This window comes from Cebidichthys violaceus, unplaced genomic scaffold, assembly GCF_023349555.1.
Source record: "Cebidichthys violaceus isolate CVI_PGR_0920_01 unplaced genomic scaffold, fCebVio1.0.p SCAF_25, whole genome shotgun sequence".
NCBI lineage: Eukaryota > Metazoa > Chordata > Actinopteri > Perciformes > Stichaeidae > Cebidichthys > Cebidichthys violaceus.
This window is the reverse complement of record NW_027176428.1, coordinates 729,905-755,528: the sequence shown is the minus strand read 5'-3', so window position 1 is coordinate 755,528 and position 25,624 is coordinate 729,905. Positions and strand designations below refer to the sequence as shown.

Below are 25,624 nucleotides of genomic sequence, written 5' to 3'. Positions count from 1 at the left end.
CAAAGCGCTCGATAGTCGGCCTCTGTCCTCTTGTTTTACAATATTTAGATAAGCAGGTTGCCTAGCAGCCCGGCTGAATAGACTTTGCACATGATTTATACATAATCAAACAGAAGTCTGCTTAAGGCAGATCGTCCCTTCTATTATATTGAGTTACAGGCCTCTGCTTGCCCCAGAGAGAGCAAATCCTTTCTCTTTGTTACTATATTTTGAATAGTGTCATACCTGTGCGGCTAGGTGAGTTTACCCTCCTTCCTCTTCTTTCTGAGAAATGACTTATTTCAAGGCCAGTATCTGAGGAGAGAGGATGTGTGATGTCTCTAAATAGAAAGTGGCAGGTCTGTAAATATACCTGCCAGCGCGGACCTTTTTTTTTTTTTTCGCTGTGCCTGGTGAACGGAGTGCTAAGATTTCCTAAATGAATGGCGGGCCCTGTGTGAGAACTCGGCCTGCCTCGGCCCACAGGGGACCGTCACAAGCAACAGCTCAGAATAGGCTGTTGTTGGTAAAGGTCAGAGGTGTTCTTACAACGGTCCTGCTTGGTAAATGGGAGCCGAGTTGGCTTTAATTCACCTTAACGCGTATATATGGACACATTTAATACAGTTAAACTCCCGTTTAGCTCAGGATCTGATGGCGTCCTATCCGTCCATCAGAAATGCCACAATGGCACTGAAGCGCCAAGCTGCAGTTCAGCCGTTACTACATTATCTGATGAAACACTGCTGCCATGGTTTGTTCAAAACTCTACGCTACACAGTGAAAAAAACAATCTTTTTTTTTTCCCTCTCTGTATTATTTATCTCTTTGAGGAAATCAAACAACCACACTCGTATTTTCAGTTTGTTTGGAATCCAAAGCTGGACAATGACACAAGGCATCTCGTTGCCCTGTTTTTAGTGACCGTATTGTCCAGTCCTCTTGTGTTTTCCACTGTTGGGGGGGGGAGAAGTGCCATTTACTCTTTGGCGTTGGCTTTGAACAATGGGGCAGATTCCATGAGCTGTATTCTGTTGTTTCCCTCACTCTGGGAAACCGCTCTCAGTTAGTTATTTTTGGAGCGAACTGTAAATTCAGTATTTCTTCTTCTGAAGGGAGACCTCTGGCCCATCGGGAAAGGGAGGAACTAACTAGATGGTGAAGAAGAGGTGTGTGTGTGTGTGTGTGTGTGTGTGTGTGTGTGTTTGCATTGGCCTCTTGGTCTCTGTGGAAGGCTCTGTTTGCAGAGATCTTTTTTTTTTTTTTACAATTTGACAAGCTTTATTTTTAGTCGCTGTGGAATACTCATATGCTGCTGAAGCATCTCCTTGACCCAAATGGGAGACAAAGACCCTGTGTGCCATGGGACGCTGTGTTATTACGCTCAAGAGCAAAGAGGACATTGTATTTCATACTGAAATTTCCAAATGTTTCAAAGCTGTGGGCAGTTTGTTTTTGATAAATGAATGATGAAACTCACTGTGAACAATGTAGGTTAGCTGAAAAACAAGTGCAAATTGTTTGAAAAATAGATTCCTTCAGGAAAACCGATCCTGTATATATTCAAGAAAGTCTTTGTTAACTAAAAGTAGCCATTAATGAAAAGAATCTGTAAATTCATACTGTTCCTGTGGTCACTGAAGGCAATCCGGTTCTGTTTTAGCACCACACAAACCCCCCATCACAGGTCTGCAGCATGCAAGTCTGCTTCAATTAAACTGAGTTTCCCCAGAGGTAAAAATCAGGTGCTGTGTCCTTCAGTCAAAGGACCATGTGTGTGTGTGTGTGTGTGTGTAGTAAGTTAATTTTAGTCCAACATAAAACATTTGCACTGCTTTGCTGAGCTCGTGCAAACTGCATTCCAAACCATTTATGAACATTTGAAGCACGTGGCAGGCTGCCTCGGTTACTTCAAGTGCTGCTCTGTACTTTCATGTCTGCCTCTCTATGCCAGGGAAGCACCTACGTCTTGAGAGCGAGTGTGAATAGGTAGTTACGGTGGAAATATTTCTATTTTCATTTTAAACGTGGAGAAATCAAAGAGTGTCCTCCTCAGTCCTGGTAAATTCTGCAGATGACGAGCCCCTTTGTGTCAGACAAACCCATGTAATGGACATCGCTCCTGTTGTTTTTGAGCATTCCCAAAAGGGATGTTCCAGGAATTTTCCGAACCTGAACACTGGTCAGTCTTCCTGCTTATCTGGTCGTGTCAACAGAGCCCAGCCGGCTCGCTCTCAGCTCTAACTGCTGTTTATTTACCCAGAGGGAACGGTCCGTATGCAACCACGACACCCCCAGCCCCCCCCCCCGCTGCTGAACTCGTCGGCCGTGGCCTCCACGGGTGACCCTCAAACCCTGGTGTCCCGCTGGGGTGTTCAGGACCCGGTCGGGCATGTCGAGTTCATGCTGGTTTCCCCCACTGTCGTGGACTTTCGGGACACACAGCCTCAGCTTTCTGTCACTGCGTGTTCATAAGGGATTGGTTTATTTGGATTCCGATGCGAACGCTCCATTTCCAGAGAGAGTGTGCCGACAAACACGGATCTGAATAACAAGGAATGCAGCGCGGAGAGATCGGTTTGTCGGAGTGGGAAGGCCTCCCTTTTTGGAGGCAGGGAGCAGTAAAAGGATGTAGGCTTTGGTATGTGTGGGGTGGTATTGACTCTTGAATGCCCCATTATTTGCGAGGCTTCCTTGCGAGGCGTTGCGAATCTAATCAAGTCTGTAAGTCATCTTCTGATAGTTGGGCCTCGTTGTGGTCCCTCAGACTGTGAACACTATTCTGCTATATAGAATCCATCCCCTGCAACACAAACACATTCACACACTTACTTACACTTTTATTTTTGAGGGGGGGGGGGGGGGGGGTTAAAAACAGTATAAATCCCCCCTTCACGTAGAGTCCACTAGAGTCAGGGCTACTTGCCGGGTGTGAAGGATTGGACCAGATGGCTTCCCAGCACAGAGCACTGGGACACATGGGAGGACTGTATGTGAAAGGCTCCTATATCCTCTCCATGCTCTTTCTATGTTTACCTGGGGGTTAAATCAGCCTATGGAGAGACAGGTGCTGGCAGCACGTACGAGAGATGTCGATCGATACTTTACGAACAGGTAGGTCACAGTCACTCGGGGCTTTTGCGGTTTAAAAAAAAGGAGAACAGCTGTTGATCCCAGTGAGTAGTCGTCATCACGGTGACATTGTAACCCTGGCAGACCCGACTGGCACCGCTCTCCGTTTCTATTTCTGAGCCCTGGGCCGCACACCCAGGGTTTGATTTGGCAGGCGAATGGTGGTGTATACATTGTCGGCACTCTTATCCACGCTAAGCTCCGTACCCCCTTTTTCTGATCATCACAGGTAGCCTGGACAGCAGGCTCCCTGTCGCAAACAACCGTGACGGGGAGAAGAAAAGCTTCTCTGTCCTGAGAAAGCTGGGAAAATATCCAAACCTATGTCGGATTGTTGTGACACTAATTCCTCTCCACTGGTACTTTTCTCTCAAAGACACTAGGCTAGAGTTGTATGGGATAGAAGAGAAATGACCTAACCTTGCCAAAACCCTCAAGTGGTAGGAGAGACAGTAAGTAAGGAGCGTGGTAATTTATATTTTGAGTCCTTTCTCTTGCTCTGATCTCGACATCTACTGTGTCTGAGACTGGGTGAAGGACTCTTGCAGGCTGTTTGTAGTCTTCCTGTTCCCACATGGATTTGCTGGCACAGTTATGGCCGGCATCAGGGAACTAGATCAAAGGAAACTAAAGAGAAGCATGACCTGGAAGACTGCAGTCCTCTCTTATTTGTCAGACACATCTATTGACCTTGATTCTTATGTAGGTAGCTACAGCACCTGTTATATGGGGCGATATCAGTCAATTGCAATATGCCGCACACTTCAACACAGTGTCCTATTATTTCTCTGAAATTCAGTTCATGCTCTAATTGCATGTAATTGGCTCTCCCTCCTATCTGCATGTGTGCTTTCCTGCAATCTGGGTTGTTTCTATCTCTATTTTTGCACCTCCGCTATCTCCTATTTGTTGTCTGTGTATTGTGCTGAGCTGGCTGTTGCCACTCTGTGATTGCAGTTAAGCTCGATGCTTCTTTTTTTTTTTTGCATTAGTGGCATTAAGAGCGTATGGTTCTCTTTGGGCCCTTGCTGACTCCACGCCTGGTGTCTCGCTGACAGTGTCCACCTGTCCCCTTATTAAGGAAACGAAGGAGATGACATCATTGCTAACACATGCGCACACACACACACACACACACACACACACACACACACACACACACACACACACACACAGATGGATGCATGTAGGGGACACAGCATTGACTCTCTCCATATGGACATTGTTGGGCCTCTCAGGCTGTCAAACAGTGTGAGTTGTTTACTGCTCGTTGGGCTGATTAGTACCGAGCCGTGACCGTGGCCTCTATTGCAACACAGTGTTCTGTTGGCGGATAATCTGTTAACACTCTTGCCTGGTTTCTTCTCATTCAGCTCTGATTGGGTGGAGATCCTGGAGCCACGCTCCCGCGAGCGCATGTATGTGAACTTGACCAGCGGTGAGTGCGGCTGGGACCCCCCCTCGGGCGTTCCTGTCCGCCAGGCCGACGGCAACCAGTGGTGGGAGCTCTTCGACCCCCAGAGCGGCCGCTTCTACTACTACAACTCCACCGGGCGCCGCACAGTCTGGCATCGACCCCAGGGAGCCGATATAGTGCCCCTCTCCCAGCTCCAGGCCATGAGACGATGCAGTGAGGCCAAGCGTGCCGGAGGGGGCGTGGACAGGCACCACCACCACGGGACCACGGGGAGTATCGGCAGTGTAGGGAGCCAGGGGCGCTTCACACCTCTGCCCGAGCAGGACCGAGACAGCCCCGTTCCCGGAGCGCCGGAGGGCGACGAGGAGGCCGCCAACCCCGAGCTGGACCCAGCGGTGGACAGCAGATCGCAGGGAGACGGAAGCAGCACCGAAAACAGCACCGACGGCAGCAAAGACCCACAGAGGTAAGCCTGAACCAAAACCTTCGGTAGCCTCTACAGTAAGTCTGGGGAGGAAATTGTGCTTAATCGTTAATGGATCGAATTACCGGGAGTAAAAGTAAGGAAATGTGATAGTCATCGCAGCATGTGGCATAGTGAGTCGTAATGACTTTCAAATGCTTCTGCTGTGAGAACTCGCAGGATTATTTTGACTTTTGACCACTCTGGGGCCAAGCTCAAACAGCTTTTTTACATTTTCATTCCCACTTATCTGAACATTCCACATGTCCCGTGTTTCCATACTATCGCCTGTGAACCGTGCTCAGCCATTTCAGCAAATCGTTACCAAATGGGGACAACGGTCAGTTATACTACAGAGCACGGCATCCCCCCCCCCCCACACACACACACGCTAGGGTTACCGGTGCAGAACGGCCCCTAACAGTAAGTCATTCAGAGACCCCATCATGTGCTTGGCGTTGGGGCCTCGTCCAAACCGCCGTCTCTTCCCTCCAAAGCCAGATTCCAGACATGCCACTTGTGTTTCCCCTGGCACGGGGCCACCGAGGCCGTCTTAGTGTCCTTCTGTGTGCTCACCACCACCCTGCCCCGCGCTGCTCCGACGCTCACTTCATTTTCCTAAAACAAACCTCGGGCCCCCAGGCCATTTGAAGACTAGATCGCCTCTTATGGGTGAGAGCTTAAAAGAGCGTGCACGAGAGGCATGTGAGAGAGTGTTGTCGGTGGTTAATAGCAAGCAGAACCGCCACCTTCCAGCTGCGTATAAACAAGGCGAACCCTGCTGCTTTTTCAGAGGCTCCCTCGCGGCGACTGTGGCTCTCCGGTTCCTCCTGGCTCTTCGCGCACCTCACCTTGGCCCTCAGGAGGTCTCTCCTCTGACCCCCTCCGATCCTGTGGGATTACGTTTAGACGGAGGGGGAACTAATTGGTCGGCCACGGCTGTTGAATGACACTACTGGAGGCCTTGTTGCATTGCCTCTGGTGTGTGTGTGTGTGTGTGTGTGTGTGTGGGGAGTGTTAAAGCTCCCCACTGGGTCCCACTTTGCCCCAGTGATTCAACCACTCCCAGAGCCCTTTCTGTCTCCCCCTTTAAGACAATGGCCAGCTGTGTTCCTCGGAGGAAGGGCGAGGGGGTCTTTAGCCCACAGAGGCTTGATACCCTACTTAGCCATTTGGCCCCTCCACATGCTCACCGGCCTCCATCTCTTAGCAGGTAATTAGAAACCGCCACAAAATGCACAGAGACGGTGGAATGCGACTGCTCAAAATGGGTGAAAACAAACATGCTTGTTTGCAGCTGGTGGCCCGCCTCACTGATAATGACAAGGATGAAGGGATAAGAGCGAGGGAGAAAGTTTATATGAAGAGTTGGAAGGGCCACAGTGGTTTGCGGTGAGCTAATTGTTCTGTCCCACCCAAAACATGGGAGTGTTGGGGGGGGGGGGGGGGGGGGGGGGGGGGCTTTCATGAGAATGTCCTCTTCCTTTTTTTGATCATGCTACTGCCGGTCATAACTTTTTTTAGTTAGGGTATTTCATCGTTTACAGTTCCTCAGTGAACGTCTCAGTTGTTTTTTTTTGACATGTCGTCACATGTTCCCTTTTCTTTCCTCCTCAGCGGAGATGAAATGTTACTGACTTACGACCGTTGGAAAACAATAGTGTTCTTTGTGGAGATGGGACAATCCCAGTTCTACCAACTGCAGTTTCCCTTTTGTTTTGGGCTATTAATAAATCTGTTCATTACAGATAGAAGAGTTTCCACACAACACACCCTGCCTGTTATTCTAAGCACTGGTTGCTTGGTGCTGCTTCCTGTCTCCCCGTCTGTCTCTCCCTGTCTTTGTAAAGCTCATATCTCTGCATTTGTCTGTTGATTATTATAGAAGCACACACTTTTTGGAGGCCTTGAGTGCCAAATCTGTTACTCATTGCCCAAATCTTATCACGTGTCCTGGGAATTTCTGGGTACTTTGAGCCTGTGGAGCTCATCAGGGAAGCACCGTGGTCTCCAGAGGTAAACACGTCAGTCACATGTGGTTTTTGGGCACAGGAAACTGAAGCTCTTTCCATGATGTAGGTGTTGCAGATCAACTGGCTTATGACATCTGTATTGAATTTCACCCACCTTTCAATGCACTTATGTGTCCGCGTGTTGTTATCGTCAACCAGATAACATCTGTATGGGATTTCACCACAGTGTGCCTGTCTTCACTGTGTGTGGGCTCCTCTCCCCTGAGCTTTGCAGCTCCAGGAGACCTGCTGAGGTTTGAGTGGATGTTAAAAGTCTGCTGAGGACACATGACCGCATGGTGTAAGACAACCTAGAAGTGACCCACGGTGGTTCACATCAGGGTCACAACACTCTTTTGTCTTATGGGCCGGCCTGGGGCGTATAATGGACCACTAAAAAGGAACAAAGGTTCTCACTTATAACCCAGTTGTCCCCCAGGGTCAGCTGAGTCCTTTCTCTACGCAGTGAGTCTAGGTATGCTGAATGGAGAAGAACACCAAATTACTTGTATGTTCCCTTTCATTTAGCCCCGTAATGACATAGCAGTGCACCAGCATTCAATCTCTGCTGACATTGGACACTTAAAACTTGCTTTTCCTGATTGTCGACTGGCTTTGTAAAGGTTCAGAAAGAGTCGGGTATATCGGTACCTAAAACCTCTACTCTGTCTGGGTTGTTTCATGAGCTCATACCAAAGTTGAATCAGCTTCTACACATTAAAGAGGGGACGAGGTGGCTTGACTCTTCATGAGTGTGCAACAAGTTTAGTAAAAGGAATGTTGGTCTAATTTTAGTCTGACTTTAGGGAAACTAATGTAGAAACCTCTACCCAAAAGTGTCTGATAACAACCAACAAAACTGCAAACATTTCTACTTTGGGGAATTTTTTTTTTTTTTTTTTTTTTTTATAATAATGCGTGTGAAAGCAAAAGTGTAAAAAAAGCCCAAACAGAAGAAGCTTCCTCTCGTGTGCTTTGAGACTGTCTGGCTGTGAGTCATGTCGGAGATATCACCTCTGGGTTTATTTAGGAAACGAGGGGGCGTCTTATGGGGTAGATAAAGTTTTTAAGTTGCTAATGAGTCACACATTGTCTGCGTGTTTACTTCGAGAACGCAAGCCTCTCTTGTGCTTTTCATCTCCCGCCGCAAAATCTTTTACGCACACTGTGAAGACATGTTTCATCTGTACGCTCCTGGTGCGGTAAGCTCATTTCCAGCCCCTTCCAGATGGTCTTTTAAGTCTGCCTGTATTTATTTTTTCCTTTTGTGGAAAAGAAAAGTTGCACTTTGAACCGGGGTTCCGGTTGGGTTTCCGGTTGTGTGCCTACGCGCTTTGGTCTCGTTAACGGTGGCGATGTCCTTATTTCTCCACACGTCCCGTGTTTCACTCTCTTTTCCGTGAGCGCTTAAAGGTTTATGGTATTCATAAGAGCTAGATCACAGAGGCACAGTTTTCTTTTAAAAATGATTGAAACGCTGCTTTTACGTCTGGTGCTGGTGTGAGAATATCTCCAGTGTTTTCATGAAGAACCAGTGGCACCGCATGTGAACTGGCCTTAAGCGTGCTACTCTGACTGGATCAGCTGACTTGCAGCATGCAGACACGGTGTTTTTCAGGGTGCTGCTTTCAGGGTTTCCACAGGTTTTCTGCATCCATTTCTTAACGGCGATGATGATTATTGTTAACATATCGTTGTTTTTCTGCTCTTTTCTTTCCCTGGTCTTATGTCAGAGACTTGAGACTGGTTGGAACGGGTTTTGTGTGTGCGGTCCAGTTTTAATCATCCAAAGAGTGTCTCTTCTAATGGGATCAGAGCTTCAGATGCACTTTCAAATTCCAGAGGCGGGGTCTCTCTGGAATTCAGTTGGGTTTGGCCTCATCCTGTCCCTTGAAAAGGCTCCTAGTGGCTGACCTCTGGCCCAGCCCAGCGCTCTTCTGGATGTCGGGCTGCGGGAGCCACAGACATGCACAACTGGTAGACATCTTGGCTCAGAGGAGGGAGGTGCATCAGTTCAGCTGTTGCAGGACAGCTGGCTCTCTGGAGGGGCCTGACGGGAAGTAAGGGGCCTTAAGCCCAGAATGTCACTTCATTCTTCTGCTTGATATTCTTATGACCGATTTGTTCAAAAGTGAGAAGAAAAAAAAGAGGTCTGCACGCTGACGAAGTGGATTCGACGTTGTCCTCAGCCAATGCTCTTTTGTCTTTTCGGTTTCCTCCCTCCGCTCAGATCGCAGTGATCCCATTGATTGGTGCTCCGAGGTGTTTGTGCAGCAGAAGCTTGGCCTGTGCGACCCCATTTCCTCTTCCTGTCCAGTCAGTGTTAATAATAACCCCTGTTTTTCAGACCCCCCTCTATTCCCAGGGGGTATATTTAAGAGCTTCCAAATCCATATCCCTCTCTCCGCCAAAGTGACTCAGCTGATGTCTTTTCCAAACTACAGTTATTCCAGGCAGGAGCGTAAGGAGAGACAGAACATCTGCTGACAGCAAGGTCCCCGTAGTATATTTAGTTGGTTATTGAGACGACCCGACCACAGCAATATGCAGAACAGCGACAGAGGTATCTGGGACTGTGTTTGTGGGCGTGAGACACCAGAGCTGCTGAGACTAATTGAGATTTGCTGACTGCTAAGTTGATTTGCTGCCCCAGAGGCCAATCAGATTATACCCTGTTGGTTTCCAAAGGGCCTCTTAACTTCATTTCATCGTACATTTCTCTTTCTTCCTAAAGCTCTCACATGCTAGCTTCAGACTCTGACTGAAGGGGTTTGTTCGTGCATATGTGGACGCAGGATAGGTGTGTGTGTGTGTGTGTGTGTGTGCGCACGTGTGCTGTGTGTCCAATCACGTGTGCTGTGTGTCCAATCACGTGTGCTGTGTGTCCAATTACGTGTGCTTGAGCAATGGTTAAAATGGAGTTCATCTCTTTGCAAACAGCGAGAGATTTAGAAAAATCTGATGGGAATTTAAACTCCCAGTGATACTTGTCATGCCTCATCTAACCTCTGTGATGAATTGCTGTCTGTAATCCCCACCTTCAGCTAACATTCAACTCTTTGGCTACTAGCAGGCAACTCACACACGCCCTTTCTAAACAACTTTCATTACGGGTAAAGTCCAGGCCTGTTCAGTGTTACGTAAGAGCCGGCCTGTTTCCCTGTCTGACTGTGGAGGTTAAAGATGGCCTCGTCCCTATCATCCCCCCCCCCCCCCCCCCCTCTCCTCTACCCCTCATTGCTGTTGTTTGTGGAGGCGTCTCCGTGACGATGGCACAGCCATGCATTGTGTGAGCCCCCCCCCACACACACACACACACACTGCCACAGAGGCCCCTGAATGAGCCCTGAGGAATGCCATCCTTCCCGCTCATTCCCTCGCTGCACTCTCCCACGACTAATCCCCACCCCTTCTCATTTACACATGCTCACACCCTCCTCTCTTGTCTCCTTAGCTCTCTTGTCCTTCACCCCAACCCCCACCGATCGTCTCCCCGCTCTCGGGCCCGTTGCAGTTTTCTCACCATTGTACTGTCTTTGTCTCTCTTTCGGTTCGGGGTTTGTAATCATACTTTATTCGGTTGACCTGAGGTTTTACTGATATGCGAGTGTTGTTCTAGCTGTGTAATGGGATTAGAGATGTAAGAGATCGAAGGCACCGTAAAGACTTACTGTTGGAGTTGGCTCCCCAAACCCCCTTTTCGCGATCGCGTTGAGCATCACACCAAGCTCCCTGCTGACAGCCAACATAACGTGCCAGCGCTGGAGGGGGTGAACATGCTAGACCTTTGCTGATCCTGGGTGGGACAATGGTCGGCAGACAACAGAGACAAAGCCTGACAAAATCCCTATCTGCCAATACCATGAGCTGGACTTCCTCCCAGGCCCATGAATGTGTTCTGTTTCAGTCCCTGAAGAATAGGTTGTTTAATGTTTCTACTGAATTCATCATAAGATATCATTTAGTGTTTTGTATGGACAGGAAGGACTAGTAAAGACACTTTGAGTGTTTGGTTTTTTAGATATGAAGATGGAGCATCTATGGAACATCACGTATGATGTGAAGCTTTTTGTAAATTTTTACATAAGCTCCCTATAATTAACATTTAGCCCACACTTCCGCCCTGGGAGCAGTGTGTGAGCATTACATGCGGCATTTCCTGTTTGTCTTACATATGGGGAAGCCCTCTACGACCCTCCAGAGGACCTCCTCCGACAGGAAGTAGTGGTCACTACTATCTCAGGGTCAGTCCTCATAAAGTACGTCACCCACCCACCAAGAACAAGAAGATAGAAGATTGCCATGTTGTTTTTTTACAGTCGGCCATTACATGAACCCCAGATTGTTTTACGTGTGAACGACGAGGTTTGATTTGTTGTTGGATAATGGAAGTGGAATTTGATTATTGTGGTTTCATGTGTGAGGTCCGCTGTGTTCTTTGGCCGTCCAATCACCAGGAAAGCCTTGATGTTTCGTGTGTGAGCTGTTCCTGTTCCTAGCAAACTGGCGCTAAACAGTCAGCTGCTGAGGTGGGAATGATTTTTGGAGCGTTTGTATCACCTCCTCCCGCTTGACAGGACCAGAGTGCGAAAACATACACTGCTTCAAAGAGTACAAACAGTGGCTTCTCATGTTTACAGCTGTCACCTATCAACCCCCCCCCCCCCTCTCCACCCTGTGTAACCACACACACTCACACTTGCTCGTAACTACTAAACAGTGGTGGTTTTTGGGGTGAATCCCTTCTTGTCAGTAGCTTCTTGTCTTCACACGTGTCTGTCTTTGTGTGTGTCTTCTGTGTTATTTAGACGGTAAACTGTCTTGTGTTGGTCTCGGTGAGGTGGGGGCCCCGGAGCGTTCCCAACAGCAGTGCTTGTGGCAGGGCTGTCCTGGTGCTGTGCCAGGTGGCTGAGAGCCAGCTGTTTATAGGCCTCTTGCCTGGATGGCGAATCTGTGGGACCGTTGGAAGATGGGAGCCTGTTTACATTCAAAAGAGGTGGAGTGACTCACTCTACAGACGGGGGTGGCACTGAGAGAGAGAATGACAAGCTGTAGCTTGGAGGACTAGAGGAAGTTTACCGTTGGCTTGAGGACCTCAGGGGAATCGTTTTAGCATTGTTCCAGAAAGATGTGGGGAGGAGAGGGGGGGGTCACTCCGCCTCCTTCCTCTTCCCTCTGCGTCCTCTTTCTACGGTTACAGCCCAACTCTCCGCTTAGTCGTAGTGCTCTTCTTGGAAAAAGGGAAGCTTTTGAACACTTGGTCTGGCTGTGTTTATGTTTGGATTCACAAAGGACAGAAGGTGATCCGCTTTGATCAAATTAATTACCCCCCACTGAATGTTAAGAAGAGGTTGCAGGGAGGGAAGGTAAGTCTCCTAACGCATCGAGACTACCTGTTTGACCTTTTTTGATTAAGAGAGGAAGTCCACAGAGCCTCTGTGTTCTCTACTGCGTCACATGTGTCTCACTGAGACGATGTGCGATAATGCCCACTTTAGACACACTCTTTGGTTTTAAAAGGGCAGGGTTTTTTTTGATTAGTCGAGGAATGAAAAGTCCTGATTGCAGGGGGAGATTATGAGGGGTCAGCCAGGGCAGCGTGACCAGATTGATGGCAGATTGTTTTACGTTGCTGGGATTAGCAGTGGGCCATTGGGTTTGAGGTTAGCACAGCCTGCTCAACCACAAGGAGAAGAATTAACCTTTGGACCCGAGTGAAGATATTCTCAGCTGTGAACGACTGCCATCCGGAGTTCTCCCACATCAACCTCTTTTCATGTGGCCTGCTGGTTTACTGTCCAAATGTTGATTCAGATGGCCGACTTTTATGCCATGTGATGAAACCACCATTAGCTACTTCACAGGCATTTCAACTACCAGCAATCATTTCACTACCCTGTGTATATTCTCCAGACCCAGTCCCACATGTTGGAAGCGTGGATGAGCTTCAGTGAGATGTGCTGTGTTCAGTCACACAGTATTTTTAGGCACTTGGTTTGCACAACACACACTGAAGTTACCGTCTCAAGGGTTTGACAAGACTTTTATGACTGCCAGACTAAAAATGGAGTTAAGTCTTTGGAGGTCAGTGAAATGTTTGGAGAAGAATTTGTGGATTGCTGCTGATTTTCCCAGCCCTGTCGGCTTTAGATTTTTTAGAACAGATGAAATACAGCCAGTGCCTGTACATGATTGGGTATGATAATAGTGCTTTTATGGCAGTGTCTGTTGACTTTAGGTTGTTTATTTGGGCTCTACATTATATCTATACTTTGTTTGCACTGATGTCAAATCTCATTCTGCTTGTGTTTTCTCTCTTTTAGGGATGCCTCTCAAAGATGGCAGCCTGCACCTGGTTCTAAGGCAGCCATGCTGGTGAAGGTGAACAGCATGAGCCGTAGCCAGCCCATCCCAGCCCCGCAGCAGCAGCAACACCTGCAGCACAGTGCACACGGCAAAGCCAACACCTTCACCCTGCACCCATCCGGCAGCAAGCCCCAGGGGGGGCACTCAAACTCTACCCAGGGATATAAAACTGCCCCTTCTGGCAAAATGGCCGCTGACACACGTCAGGCCCATCACCTGAGAAAAGCCAGCAATGGCAGCTTCTGTTTGGTGTCGTTAGATGGCAGCCAACCCAGTCCGCTCCTTCACAGGTCACAGACCAGCACACCGTGCCCCGTCTCTCCGCAGTATGGTTGCACGAACCCAATCTATGACGAGCCAGTTACAGAGTGTCCCATATATGATGAACCCCCGACAGACATGGAGGTAGAGGGGGCGCACCTGTACAACGGACACCCTCTGTCTCGCCTCACACCTACCCATAGCCTACAAAAACCCAGACAGCTCCAGCACCCTGGTTCTTCTCATCCAGGGTCCAGACACAAGAGGAATCCCTCTGCGTCTGACTACAGCCCAGCTGGTCTGGAGTGCATCAAGCACATGATCAACGTGGACCCCAAACAGGGGCTGCTATCCGGCTCTCCTGTACCCACACGTACCCCTTCCCCTACCTCCAGGCAGGATCCTGTCTTGACCCAGCCTCAGCCACATCCCCAGCCCCAGGCCCACTCTTTGCCCCAGCCTCAGCCACATCCCCAGCCCCAGGCCCACTCTTTGCCCCAGCCTCAGCCACATCCCCAGCCCCAGGCCCACTCTTTGCACCAGCCTCAGCCACATCCCCAGCCCCAGGCCCACTCTTTGCCCCAGCCTCGAGGCCCGATGAGGGACAGAGAGCCAGGGACCCCGGGCCCAAGTACACTGGACAAGAAGCAGAGCTGGCGGGTCCTTGAGGCCACCGTCCAGCGCGCCATGGAGGCACGACACAGCCGGCAAAGCAGCCAGGCCTCTCAGGACTTCCCCCCCTCAACCCCCACAAACCCCACGGCAAACTATCAAGACTCTGGTTATTCCACCGGCCCCTCTCCGAGTCTGAGAAGGAAGAGCAGGAGGAGGGTGGGGGCCGGTGGTGGTGCTGCAGGAGGCAGGCCGGGCTCGGTAGGCAGCAGCGGGGAGCTGTGCGCCCTCAACGAGAGGCTCATGGCCGAGATGAGGGAGGTGGTGAGTCGCTCCAACACCATGAGGGAGGTGAGAGCCGGGCTGGACCCGGAAATCGGCGAGAGGGGGGTCGTCGTACCCCGGACGCGCTCCCCCGCCGACTCACTCAGGTGGTACGGAGGAGGGGGGTCGGCAAGCAGGTGCGCATCACGGGAGGACCTCCCCGGGGCGCCCCGGTCACTGAGTAGGGCGGCTAACCATTGCAACCCTGCGCTGACGCCTCTGGAGATCCCGGGGAGGCAGAAAAGGACCTTTGAGAAGGTGGACACCTTGGAGATGAGTGTGAATAGCCAAGCCAGCCTGTCCTCGCCAGAGACCCCAGGGCCGCCCTCCCAGGTAACCCCACCTCCTGTTATGTGTGTGTGTGTGTGTGTGTGTGTGTGTGTGTGTGTGTGTGTGTGTGTGTGTGTGTGTGTGTGTGTGTGTGTGTGTGTGTAAGGCAGACAGCGAGAAAATAAGAAAACATGGTAGCTAATCCAATATTATGATACTTTCCCGTCTGATTAAGAGCTCAACTGTGACTGTGTTATTGTGAGATCTGTTTACCTCGGCAGGTTTACTCGGATTCTGCCTTGTTTGCTCTAGAAGTGCTCTGATTACTGATGGCTCTACAGATTAGAGAAGAATTCGGTCTCAATGTGTCACTCCTGAATAAAGCATCTGCGTATTTTGGGAATATTTAGCTGCTGCTTTTGTATTGTGTAGTGTCTCTGGTCCTGAGCTGTTCGGCTGAAGAATGGACAGATTGTGTGACTGATCATAAATATCCCTTTTGACTACAGGGGGCAGATCAGACAACACAACAGAGTTGGTTATAGTTTGACTTTGCGGTGCACTAAGACACGTGGAGGCCACGGTCACGGCTTATCTTGATGTCAAGGGTCCTCACAAAAGCGCCGCATGATCAAAGATGGCAGAACGGTTATATAAGTAGCAATAAGTGGAGCCCGTTTCAAGATCTGCTACTTCTAATCTCCAAATCCCCTCTTGTAGCAGAATCACACCCCATACTGCAATATTACATTGTTGTGTTGTTTTTAGAAGCGGCCCTCACTTCACCTCTGCACCTATAATAATGAATGTTTGGTCCTACAGGCAGCTGTGGGATGAGCACAGTACGGCTAATCCGTCTCTTTTAAAGAGAACACTGAGCATTTTGTGAGTGACGCCTTTTAACGTTCCAAATCTTGAGTCCCTGAATGTCCCCAGGACAGTGGGCAGGCTGGGCACTGCTGACTAGAATGGCCACAGTCCCAGCGTTACCTGTCATCCTCTCACCACCGTCCATCTGCCTTGCACTGCAGGTACCGTGTACTTGCATGCCAGCTCTGTGCTTTTGGCATCTGGGGCCCACGCCAGGCCAGAGAGATTCAGGACACGGCTTCCCTCGGTCAGGAAGGAGGGCCGCTGGGGCCCATATGGCCCAGGCTTGGCAGGGAGATGAGGAAGGAAGAGGAGGCAGGCTGGTACCACGGCGTATTGGTACCACTGTAACTTAAGCATGTTAGACAACAGCCAAGGAGCACTGAGCGGGCCCCCTAAGTCTGTCCTGGAATGTTCTTCAGACCTGCTGTTATATCACACACACACACACACACACACACACTCACAGATTATGACTAGCTATGTATGAGCGGCTCTATATTTCCATATTTGAACATTCTGTTCTTGCTGAAAGACCTTTTGAACTAACTTGTTCAAAGGATGCACTGAAACTGTCCATTTCCCCGCAAAAGAAACATGAATAATTCATGTTTTTTAAAAAGTTGTGAGCATTTTCCACTGTTTCACTGTCTCAGTTCATATTTTGACTAAATGACCATCCCGTGCTTTCGCATCTGGAAGCTATCTGTTAAACAGTGTAATTTACCCAAAAATAGAAGTTTACATTCCCATTCCATAGTTAAACATGTGCTTTGTTGCATTTGATCTTCTGGAGTTGACCTCTCGTCACCCATTTTATAAAAACAAAAAACATCAAGTTTGTACGACTGTAAAGACTCTCTGCCAAAGCCGAACCTCACATCTGCTCCATTTCATTGAGAAACCAAAAAGTCCAGCTTGTTTTTCACTCATGAGCTCCATATTACATCAGGGTCTCATCGAAAAGACATGCCTAAGAGTTTAATGACCCTTTAATAAATTTGAGCTTTGATTCTGGCTCGGGTTTGATGTTGATCCTGGCTGTTTGCGGAGCATATCTGGGTTACTGTCTTCCTCTATTAAGGGAGTTTGAGGTGCTCCATCACAGGCTTAAACTCCACCACAAGGGATCACAGGGAGGTGCCGAGCATAGCTTAGGTTTTGCGGGGTAGAGGGTAAAGACTGTGACGCCACTATCTGGTCACCTGCTCCTGAGGCCAGGGTTCATGAGGATTTGGGAAGATTGTTTTTTTTTTTCCAGTACAATTCTTTTCTGGCATCAGGAAATGAATGTGCCGCTCCTGTAACAATTTCCCCCTCGAGCCCCAGCACTGCAGAGCAGAGCTCGGTAGGTGGAAGGCAGCACGGCTACGAGGGGTGCAGCTGCACACACACACACACACACACACACACACACACACACACACACACACACACACACACACACAGTTTGTACCTCTGCTGCACTCTTGCCTCCCCCTCCCCCCTGTCTCCTCTTCTTCTCTATCTCATGTCCACCTCTTGTCCCCCCTGCAGGAGGGCACCCTTGAACTGCAGGCTCAGTTGGAGAGCCGGAAGAAAGGCATGGTGGATGGGCGGACGGCTTCTCTGGGCCCTCACCGGCCTGCTAACCACGACAACAGGGAGGGAGGTGACGGGGCGGGAGGAAGAGCGAGCTCCTACCAGCTCTGCTACGCCACCCTGCGGCAGCCCCCGCCCCCCGACACGGGCATGGAGGACTGGGCCAGCAAGCACCTCAACATGCACACGCAAGGCCTGTTCCGCCGCCGCGTCTCCATCGCCAACATGCTGTCGTGGAACCGCGGCTCCATCAAAAAGCCCATGCTGGTCACCAGCAACCGCGCCGTCAGGAAGGAGGCCTGCGAGATGTTCAAGCTGGTGCAGGCCTACATGGGAGACAGGCCCTCGCGTCTGGACCGCCGCCACTGTGCCCTCCTCGTCATCACCAAGTGCTGGGACATGCCGGGGCTGCGAGACGAGCTGTACGTGCAGCTGGTGAGGCAGACCACGGCCAACGCCACCCCCAGGAGCTTGGCGGCGGGCTGGGAGCTGATGGCCGTCAGCTTGGCGTTCTTCGCCCCCTCTCCCAAGTTCCGCTGCTACCTGGAGGGCTACATCCAGAGACACACGGAGCCCACCAGCGACAAGAAATGTGAGTCTCAGACTGAGCAAGAGGGTGGGTCAACTTTCTTTCTTCTGTACCTCCCTGCGTTGTCTTGATAATCAGCATTGTTTATGCAGGCCAGAGAGATTCACGTTTAAATCGCATTTGCATTTCATTTTCCCTTTCCGTTTTGCTTCGGAATTGTAATTTAATTGAGATATTATGATCATGAGAGATCACAGTATTGGTATTGATGAGCCCATTAATCTGATTGTCGGCCTTGTGTTTGTCTAACTATCTATCTTCTGCTTTGTTTCATAGTGACTCAGTTCATATTGGACCAGCAGGAACTAAAACTGAAGAAGAATTCAAAGTCCAGAAAGAAGAGGAAGCAGAATACAGATGAGGAAGAAGGTAAATCGTTTGTTAATTTACTTGGTCGTCGGAAATATCACTTTGAGAACACTGGATCCCATTTATTACAAGCGTATCTGTTTGACAGAGCACAAAGTAGGCAGGGGAGGAACTCCCAAAGATGTTTTTATACTTTCTTCAAAAGCTGTCTAGAGTCTAAGCCGTGGAAACCATTACAAATCTACGGTATCGCTCCCTGTAGAGTGACCGCTCGAGTGGGATGGAAAATTCAACTGTGCAGTTTCTACATGCTGATGTACTTGCAGACACAATGAATGGGTTTAACAGAAAGCTGAGCTGAAGAAAAAAAAATATGTAGGATGAGAATTTTAGAACGTTCTCTGTGCACACAATGGACCACACTGTGAGTCATATTAGTGGCCTCTCTCTTGCCACTCGCATGTTCCACAGCCATTTAAAAGGATACCTACTCATCGGCCCGTGCCCTCATTAGAACAGCCCACACTGCCAGCTCTGGTGATGATGTCACCAGAGAGGAACCCGATCATCTCGCAGCAGACACCACAGCAGCGGCCTCACACATTGTCCTTCAGTGACTCAGACCCCAACTGACTAAGAGGTCAAAGAGAGAGCCCGCTGAACGCTTCTGACTAAGTCCGAAGGTCTTTTTGAGAAAGGAATCTTGATGAAAGCCAGCGAGGGGGGAAAAAAAAAAGAAAGTCTCACGTGTGCAAAAACAGCATAATGGGAGCTGCTGTTTGCTTGATGGATGGAGGAGCTGGGACACGTCCGTTGTGTAGGACCAGAGTAATGAGCAGCTGTGAGCAGTAGGATGAGGAGTCACGTGTGCGATCTGGAGGCTTCGTTTCAGGACAGGTCTTGGCTTGGAAAAGGACTTATTTGGGCTCGGGGCCCGGGGAAGTGCTGGCTTCGGCCTGCGCTGGGTTTAGTGTAGACATGTCTCATAAACAATCCCTGAGATGAGACTGAATTTGTCTCGTCGACATCCTTTAATGGCTCTGCGTTGTTGTTGTTAAGCGCGTGTGTAGACAGGTGTCATGCTGTTCTCAGCCTGGTACAGTACACTCAAGCTCCTAATGAGCTCCTATGTCTCCTGGGCATTGGTTGCCTGGTTGTTGTTGTTTTCATGCCGTCAAACCTGATGTAAATTTAGACCACCGGTAGTGTTTGAACCCTCTCTCACTGCAGCAAAAGGACTCTGCACCCTTTGCTTTTCCGCGAGTGGGTGTACAGCATCTCGTCTTGGGAGCCTTGGGGGGGAAAAAATAGCCCATCTATGCCAAGATCAAGGTCTAATTAGACATAATTATAGTCAAACTCGGTCGGATTAGCAGCAGTTGTGACCGGGAGTCACCTGTTTGCTATAAATCTGGGGCTGTAGGGAACATGATGGTGGAAAGCGTCTCATCTCTTGGTTTTTTTATTTTACAACTAGCCCTGATTTAGGCAGCTGATACAGTGGTGAGTCTGGGAACGGGAACCCGCGTTACCACGGCAATGAAAGATTTTCATGTGTTCACACAATGACCCAACAATCAGGGTTTTCTGTTGGCTTTTTGCTTGTTTGAGAGCTGGAAGTGTACAGTATCTCTTAACTAAGGAGAGATCGGGTCTCATGAAGGACACCCCAACTCCGAACAACGACGTTGCTCCTCTTCCGAAATAGATCCGGACCCTACGGCGGCTACAAAGGGCAGGTAGCAGACAGGGAGCCTCTGTGCTTCTCGTTGTCTTCGGAGCACTTGAATCACGTGTCTTTGTACGCTGATGAATCACCTGAGCGCTGGACGCGCAGGCCAGATCCTGTCTCTAAAGCTTTTGTTCAACAGCAGTAGTAAATCTTCCCTCAGCCTGACAGTTTAGCCGGGCCTGCTCTAATCCCCATATGCCAGAGTCACACCGTCAACATGTCTCTCCAGTTACCACCGCCTGTCTCTCATACGCTATGAGACATCTGTGGGAACCAAAGACACTGTTTTTTTCCCCGTGTTTGTGGGAAAGAATTTAAATCATTTATTATTGTGTGTGTTCAGTAATGCCTGATGCTTACAGGTGTTACATAGGGCCCTTTGAGGATATATAGTGTGTGTAGTGTTTCTTGCCGACTCTGTTTTAGTCATTTTTCTCAGTCTTGAATTTTCCTCCTCTGTCACCCTACAGGTCTTCCCATCAGCACATATGCCAAGTTCTGCTATCGGAAACTGCAGAAGGTGGCGATCACCGGAGGCAAAAAGGTGAGCCGAAAGAAATAAAGAAAGGGGAATGAAATATATATATATATATATATATATATATATATATATATATATAAGCTTTCACATGATAAAAATAGGACGCATCAGATTGAAAGCGATTCGGCAACTGAGTCACCCTGGGTACCGTCACGGAGACGCATAATTACAGGCCCACTGACACAGTCACAGGTAGAGACATAAACACAGACCCAGTCATAGTAGCGCAGCTGCACACACAGTCATGATTAGTATCATAGTCCCTGACGCAGACACACACACACACACACACACACACAGGTAGTAAATCTCTCTCCTTTCCTTACCTCTCTCACCCCTCCAGGGTCTTCGTAAGCCCACCTTGGAGGAGATCGACCACAGTAGGCGGGCCATCGTCACACCCTCCCTGTTTGGCAGTTCTCTGGAGGAGGTGATGGAGAGGCAGAGCGAGCTCTTCCCCGACAGGAAACTGCCCTGGGTGCAGGTTCAGCTTTCCCAGTATGTCCTGGCTCTGGGCGGGGCTCAGACGGAGGGCATCTTCAGGTAAGACAAGCTTCACTAACTCCCAAGGGCCCTATCTCCTAACTTGCATGCCTCGACCTGAGCAACGTGAGAGAGAGGAGGAGTTAAGGAAATTAGACGGGGGATCTATGTACTGTATTGTGCTTTACTGTATGCATAGTGTGCATAAACAACTGTGCGTGTGGTCTCCTGTATCACTGTATTTCACAGTGTGTACAGTACACACAGAGCAGACAGCAGAACAAACACAGCCCTGCTTTGCTCCTGAGACCAGCACCGTTTCATTTGATACTTCATAATGTGTGTTTACGTTACCGCTTAAGCTTACAAGCACGTGGGAATTACACGGCCGTGTGTTTGTGAAGGGTTTTCTCCGGCAAATGTAACATCTTGACTTGTTTAGAGAAGTGTCGGATCTTCCTGCGAAAACTCACAGCTCCTACACAGGGGCTGTTCTGAGCGTGTTATTGCTTATTCTTGATTTCTGTTTCCAAAGAAGTACTGCAAACAAAGAACAGAGTACTTTCAGCCACCAGGCCACATTTGAAGCCAATTGGGTGTGCATGAGTAACGGATTTGCCAAAGGGCATGGAGAAGCTGCGACGATGGAAGTAGAGGTCCCTCTTGTGGCCACTGAGTGTAACTGTTTTCTTTTCCTTTTCAGAGTGCCTGGAGACATTGATGAAGTGAATGCGCTGAAGCTCCAAGTAGACCAGTGGAGGATCCCAGAGAATCTGTCTGATCCCAACGTTCCTGGTAAGGAAGGATGTATTTGGCTCGCTTGTTATTGTGCGTCTGCGTTAGGGCTGCACAATATGAGGAAAATATTCCATTACTTTGTTGAATATCACAACGACAATATTAAGGTGTACTCAGTTCTCCCTTTCTGCTGCTTAAAGTATGCTGCTAAAATACAAGAAATTGAGTGTTGAATGAAAATAAAGGGAAATTATTTTGTTGAACAGAACAAAAAAATAAAAATGTAATGGAGTTTTCAACTAGCTCAGAAAAATCCCTGAGACCAATATCTCAGTCTTGTGTTTATCGTGTGCCTTTTGTCTCGTTCAGCCTCTCTGATGAAGCTGTGGTATCGGGAGCTGGAGGAGCCTCTCATCCCCATGAACTTCTACAAGCAGTGCGTCAGCAACTGTGACGACCCAGCGGCGGCCATCGCTGTGGTTCAGTCCCTGCCGGAGCTCAACAGGCTGGTGCTCTGCTACTTCATCCACTTCCTGCAGGTAAACCACTATGTTGATAAATGATTTCTGCACGCAGCCCATAATTTACCCCAACCAGGGTTCATATTCCTCATTTTGCATCTGTCGTTTTCTTGTGTCTCCATCTTTAGTTTATTTTAATGAAGAAGCACCATGTTACCTTTTCTCTCACACACACACACACACACACACACACACACACACACACACACACATATATACGTACCTATTTGTAATATTATATTGGCCAACGAAAACAACAAAAATAAAATACTTCAGGAACTAAACTAAAATTGAATAAACAAATCAACTAAAACCTAATGAAACATGAAAATCAGGATTAAAACTCGAGGTCGAATGATTTTAGTTTTCGTCTTTTTAAAGTGAAAACAGACAACTTTTTAAACACCCACACCGGTGTTTCCAACTGGCATTATTGTTGGCACCGCTGTTGCGAATACAACCAGCTGGCGCTCTGTTTTCCTCTGAGCCGAGCAATTACCACCAACACAGGACACGCTTTATTTCCACAGTTTGTTCCACCGTCCAGCATTTTCCACTACTGGGGGAAGTAACGATAAAGAACCTACATTGCTACTTTTAGGTGACCGGGGATATCTACTGAGAATTCCTTTTACGTACAATGTTGTTGTGAACTTCAATCTTTTACCCTGAAAATGTATTACTCCTACAGAAATATTAAAACTAAACTTAAACTCAAGCTTTTAAACCGATTTTAAAAAAGCAGTAATATATTTGAGCCCTAACTGATTGTGACTCATCCATTGTTCGCTGCAGGTCAGAGGTCGGCCTGTGCACTCAGCCTCGCTCATTGCTATCTCTCTCTCTTTCTCTCCCTCCGTCCTGATTATCTCCAGGTGTTCGCTCAGCCGTCCAACGTGGCCGTGACCAAGATGGATGTGAACAACCTGGCCATGGTGATGGCGCCCAACTGCCTTCGGTGCCAATCCGACGACCCGCGGATCATCTTCGAGAACACGCGCAAGGAGATGTCCTTCCTGAGAATGCTGATCGTTCACCTGGAGACGGCTTTCATCGAAGGGGTGGTGTAGCATCTCCGGTTACACATTTACAATCATACGCAAACACTGTTTCGGTTCAGACCACACTGGAAAACTCTCTGGGTGAGATATTACAACACAAGCACTGTGAAGACAGCTCAGACTTTGGACCGCTTGTTCTCGCTTTAGCTTTCTCACCGAGAGACAAAACACATCACCTTTTAGGTTTTCACTGTGTTTCTTTGATACTAAAATCAACAGTGACAGCTTTAAAGTGTCTAAGCGCTGCATGTGAAAACAGATTCACTCTGAATGGGTAGTGCTACAGTTTCACAGGACAACTGGCCGGTGAAAAGTGAGAGTCTTGGAGTATTTCCTTCGAAAGTAATCACAATAAACCTAAAGACGGCATCGTTGACATTAATTCAATTGTGTGTGTGTGTGTGTGTGTGTGACTGTCTGAGCGTGTAAAGACACAGCCTCCCTTAATCATGTACAGAAAAATGTAAAATATGAACAAAGTGAAAGAACTCTTGTAATGGTGTCTTATTAATAAGCTTGGCTGTGCTGTTTGGAGTCGTCGTGCTGATAGCCGGTCTCCTCGTATTTCATTTTACGAGGCACAAGAAGCCGCTCTGAGCACAGAGCCTTCATTTCAAAGCACAAACTGGAAGGATGTGCAGAAAGCTCTTTGTAACGACCGTTTCCCAAGAAAATAATCTTGGAAGTGCTTTGATTTTACAACTCTGAAACACTCGAGTGAAGAGTGTTGTAATTACAGTTCATGTCGTAGCGATTATGGGAGGTTGGTAATTCAACTGACGATACTCTTTCTCTGTTATCTATATAAAAAAAGAATCTTTCAATTGAATTAGTGTTCTGTTTTTGTTTGTGGTCTGTATGTGTTTTGGCTCAGGTCTTCTAATAAAACGGGTGTTGGATGTGATAACTACATGTTCTCCCTCACACACTGAACATTGAATCTACCGTGAACCCCGATACTAACAATGGAGTCTTGTTCAACTGTCGAGCACTATGAGAATGTAGATTCAGCTGTTTGTGTCCGTTCTCAGGCTTTGCCTATGTAAATAAATGATCTGTGTAAATAGTATTAACTCTCCTTAAGTGTATTCTAATGATCCAGGTTAAGGGTGAACTTAAACGTCGCTGTAAAGAGCAATACAATTTTTTTTTTTTTTTTTTGTAATTAACTGTTCATTTCTCTGCTGTAACTGCCTGCCTTTTGAACATAGGACGGATTCAAACCACTCTCCGTGTGTGTGTGTGTGTGTGTGTGTGTGTGTGTGTGTGTGTGTGTGTGTGTGTGTGCGCGCGGGTGTGTATATGTGTGTTTGCATACATTCTTGTTATAATATGGAATGACTGTCCATAAATAAAGATCTGTTCAATTGTAGATTGGATGCCTTGTGTTTATTTTGATAGTGGTTTGCAGAGGGAGAGGGAGAGAGAGAGAGTGTAGGCTCTCTAGAGAACATTTCATCTGCCTCTTGTGAAAAATGTATTCAGAATTAAAGTATTTCTTCATGAATTTAATTACAAAAAAAATCGGAATTAAAGCTTGAAAAAATGCACAAAAATATTGGCTGGGGTACAACTGAATTTATAGGATATCCTCCTGATCACCTACAACAGTGAGATCATCCGGAGTTTCTCCTAAATATTTGCAGGTGACAGATATTTTACCTCGGAGCATTGTTGAGGTTAATTTATTTGAGATCTTTCATTCATTTCAGGTGGAATTTAATAATATTTAAACAGTGTTTGCAAATTGACACCTGAAATGTGGGCTTAATAAATGGCTAAACTAATTGATTATTATATATTAAGTTTTTTTTAAATTAATTATATAAATAGTCTATGGTGTCAAATTCATAAAATAACATTGCATGTATTCCTTAATTTCCTTTTCAATCAAGGTGAACACTCAAGGGTTTGTAATTGTAAATGTATATTTATAACATGCATGGTTTAAATCTATTGATCACCACCATAATACCTCACTAAACATGTCCACTTACAGCATTATTAGCGGGTAAATAAATGGAGTATTAATTTTAAAAATGAAGACATTTGAAAGTAGAGGCAGTTACCCTTTTGCGTTCCTTAATCCAACAGTTTCTCTCAGAAAGGCCTGTTGAAAGTTATGCAATCAGACACAGAATACAAGGATCCATTGGTCCCATTTGTTTTGTACAGCTCAAGAAAGTCTTATTCCTTTGTACCTGTGACTGCACAGGCGAAAGGTTTTGGCAAACAGGATAGGGAGAGGCCTCGCACTCAACTGATTTGTCCTCTCATGCACATCACTGCACAAAACTGTCACTTGCATCATCTGCCACTCTCTCTGCAACCACGTACCTGTAAGGAGGAGCTCGGTAGGCACT

At 47.9% G+C, this 25,624-nt stretch overlaps 1 protein-coding gene across 5 annotated transcripts in view; it reads left to right on the top strand.

Annotated features, from left to right (window-relative positions):
* arhgap46a (Rho GTPase activating protein 46a) overlaps positions 1-24,633 on the top strand; it is a 30,114-nt gene extending 5,481 nt beyond the window's left edge. Inside the window, exons 1-10 of one of the 5 annotated variants that reach the window (XM_068719974.1) lie at positions 202-237; positions 4,485-4,994; positions 13,327-14,899; positions 17,243-17,903; positions 18,153-18,245; positions 20,388-20,461; positions 20,802-21,001; positions 21,645-21,736; positions 22,049-22,218; positions 23,076-24,633. In XM_068719974.1, coding sequence (XP_068576075.1) covers positions 4,528-4,994; positions 13,327-14,899; positions 17,243-17,903; positions 18,153-18,245; positions 20,388-20,461; positions 20,802-21,001; positions 21,645-21,736; positions 22,049-22,218; positions 23,076-23,270 — 3,525 coding nt within the window. In that variant the 5' untranslated portion in view covers positions 202-237; positions 4,485-4,527 and the 3' untranslated portion in view covers positions 23,271-24,633. Of the gene's footprint in view, positions 1-201; positions 238-2,879; positions 3,094-4,204; positions 4,363-4,484; positions 4,995-13,326; positions 14,900-17,242; positions 17,904-18,152; positions 18,246-20,387; positions 20,462-20,801; positions 21,002-21,644; positions 21,737-22,048; positions 22,219-23,075 lie in introns of those variants that run through there. The other 4 variants (XM_068719972.1, XM_068719971.1, XM_068719970.1 and 1 more) reach the window with 4 other exon arrangements.
* Positions 24,634-25,624: the final 991 nt, after the last annotated feature.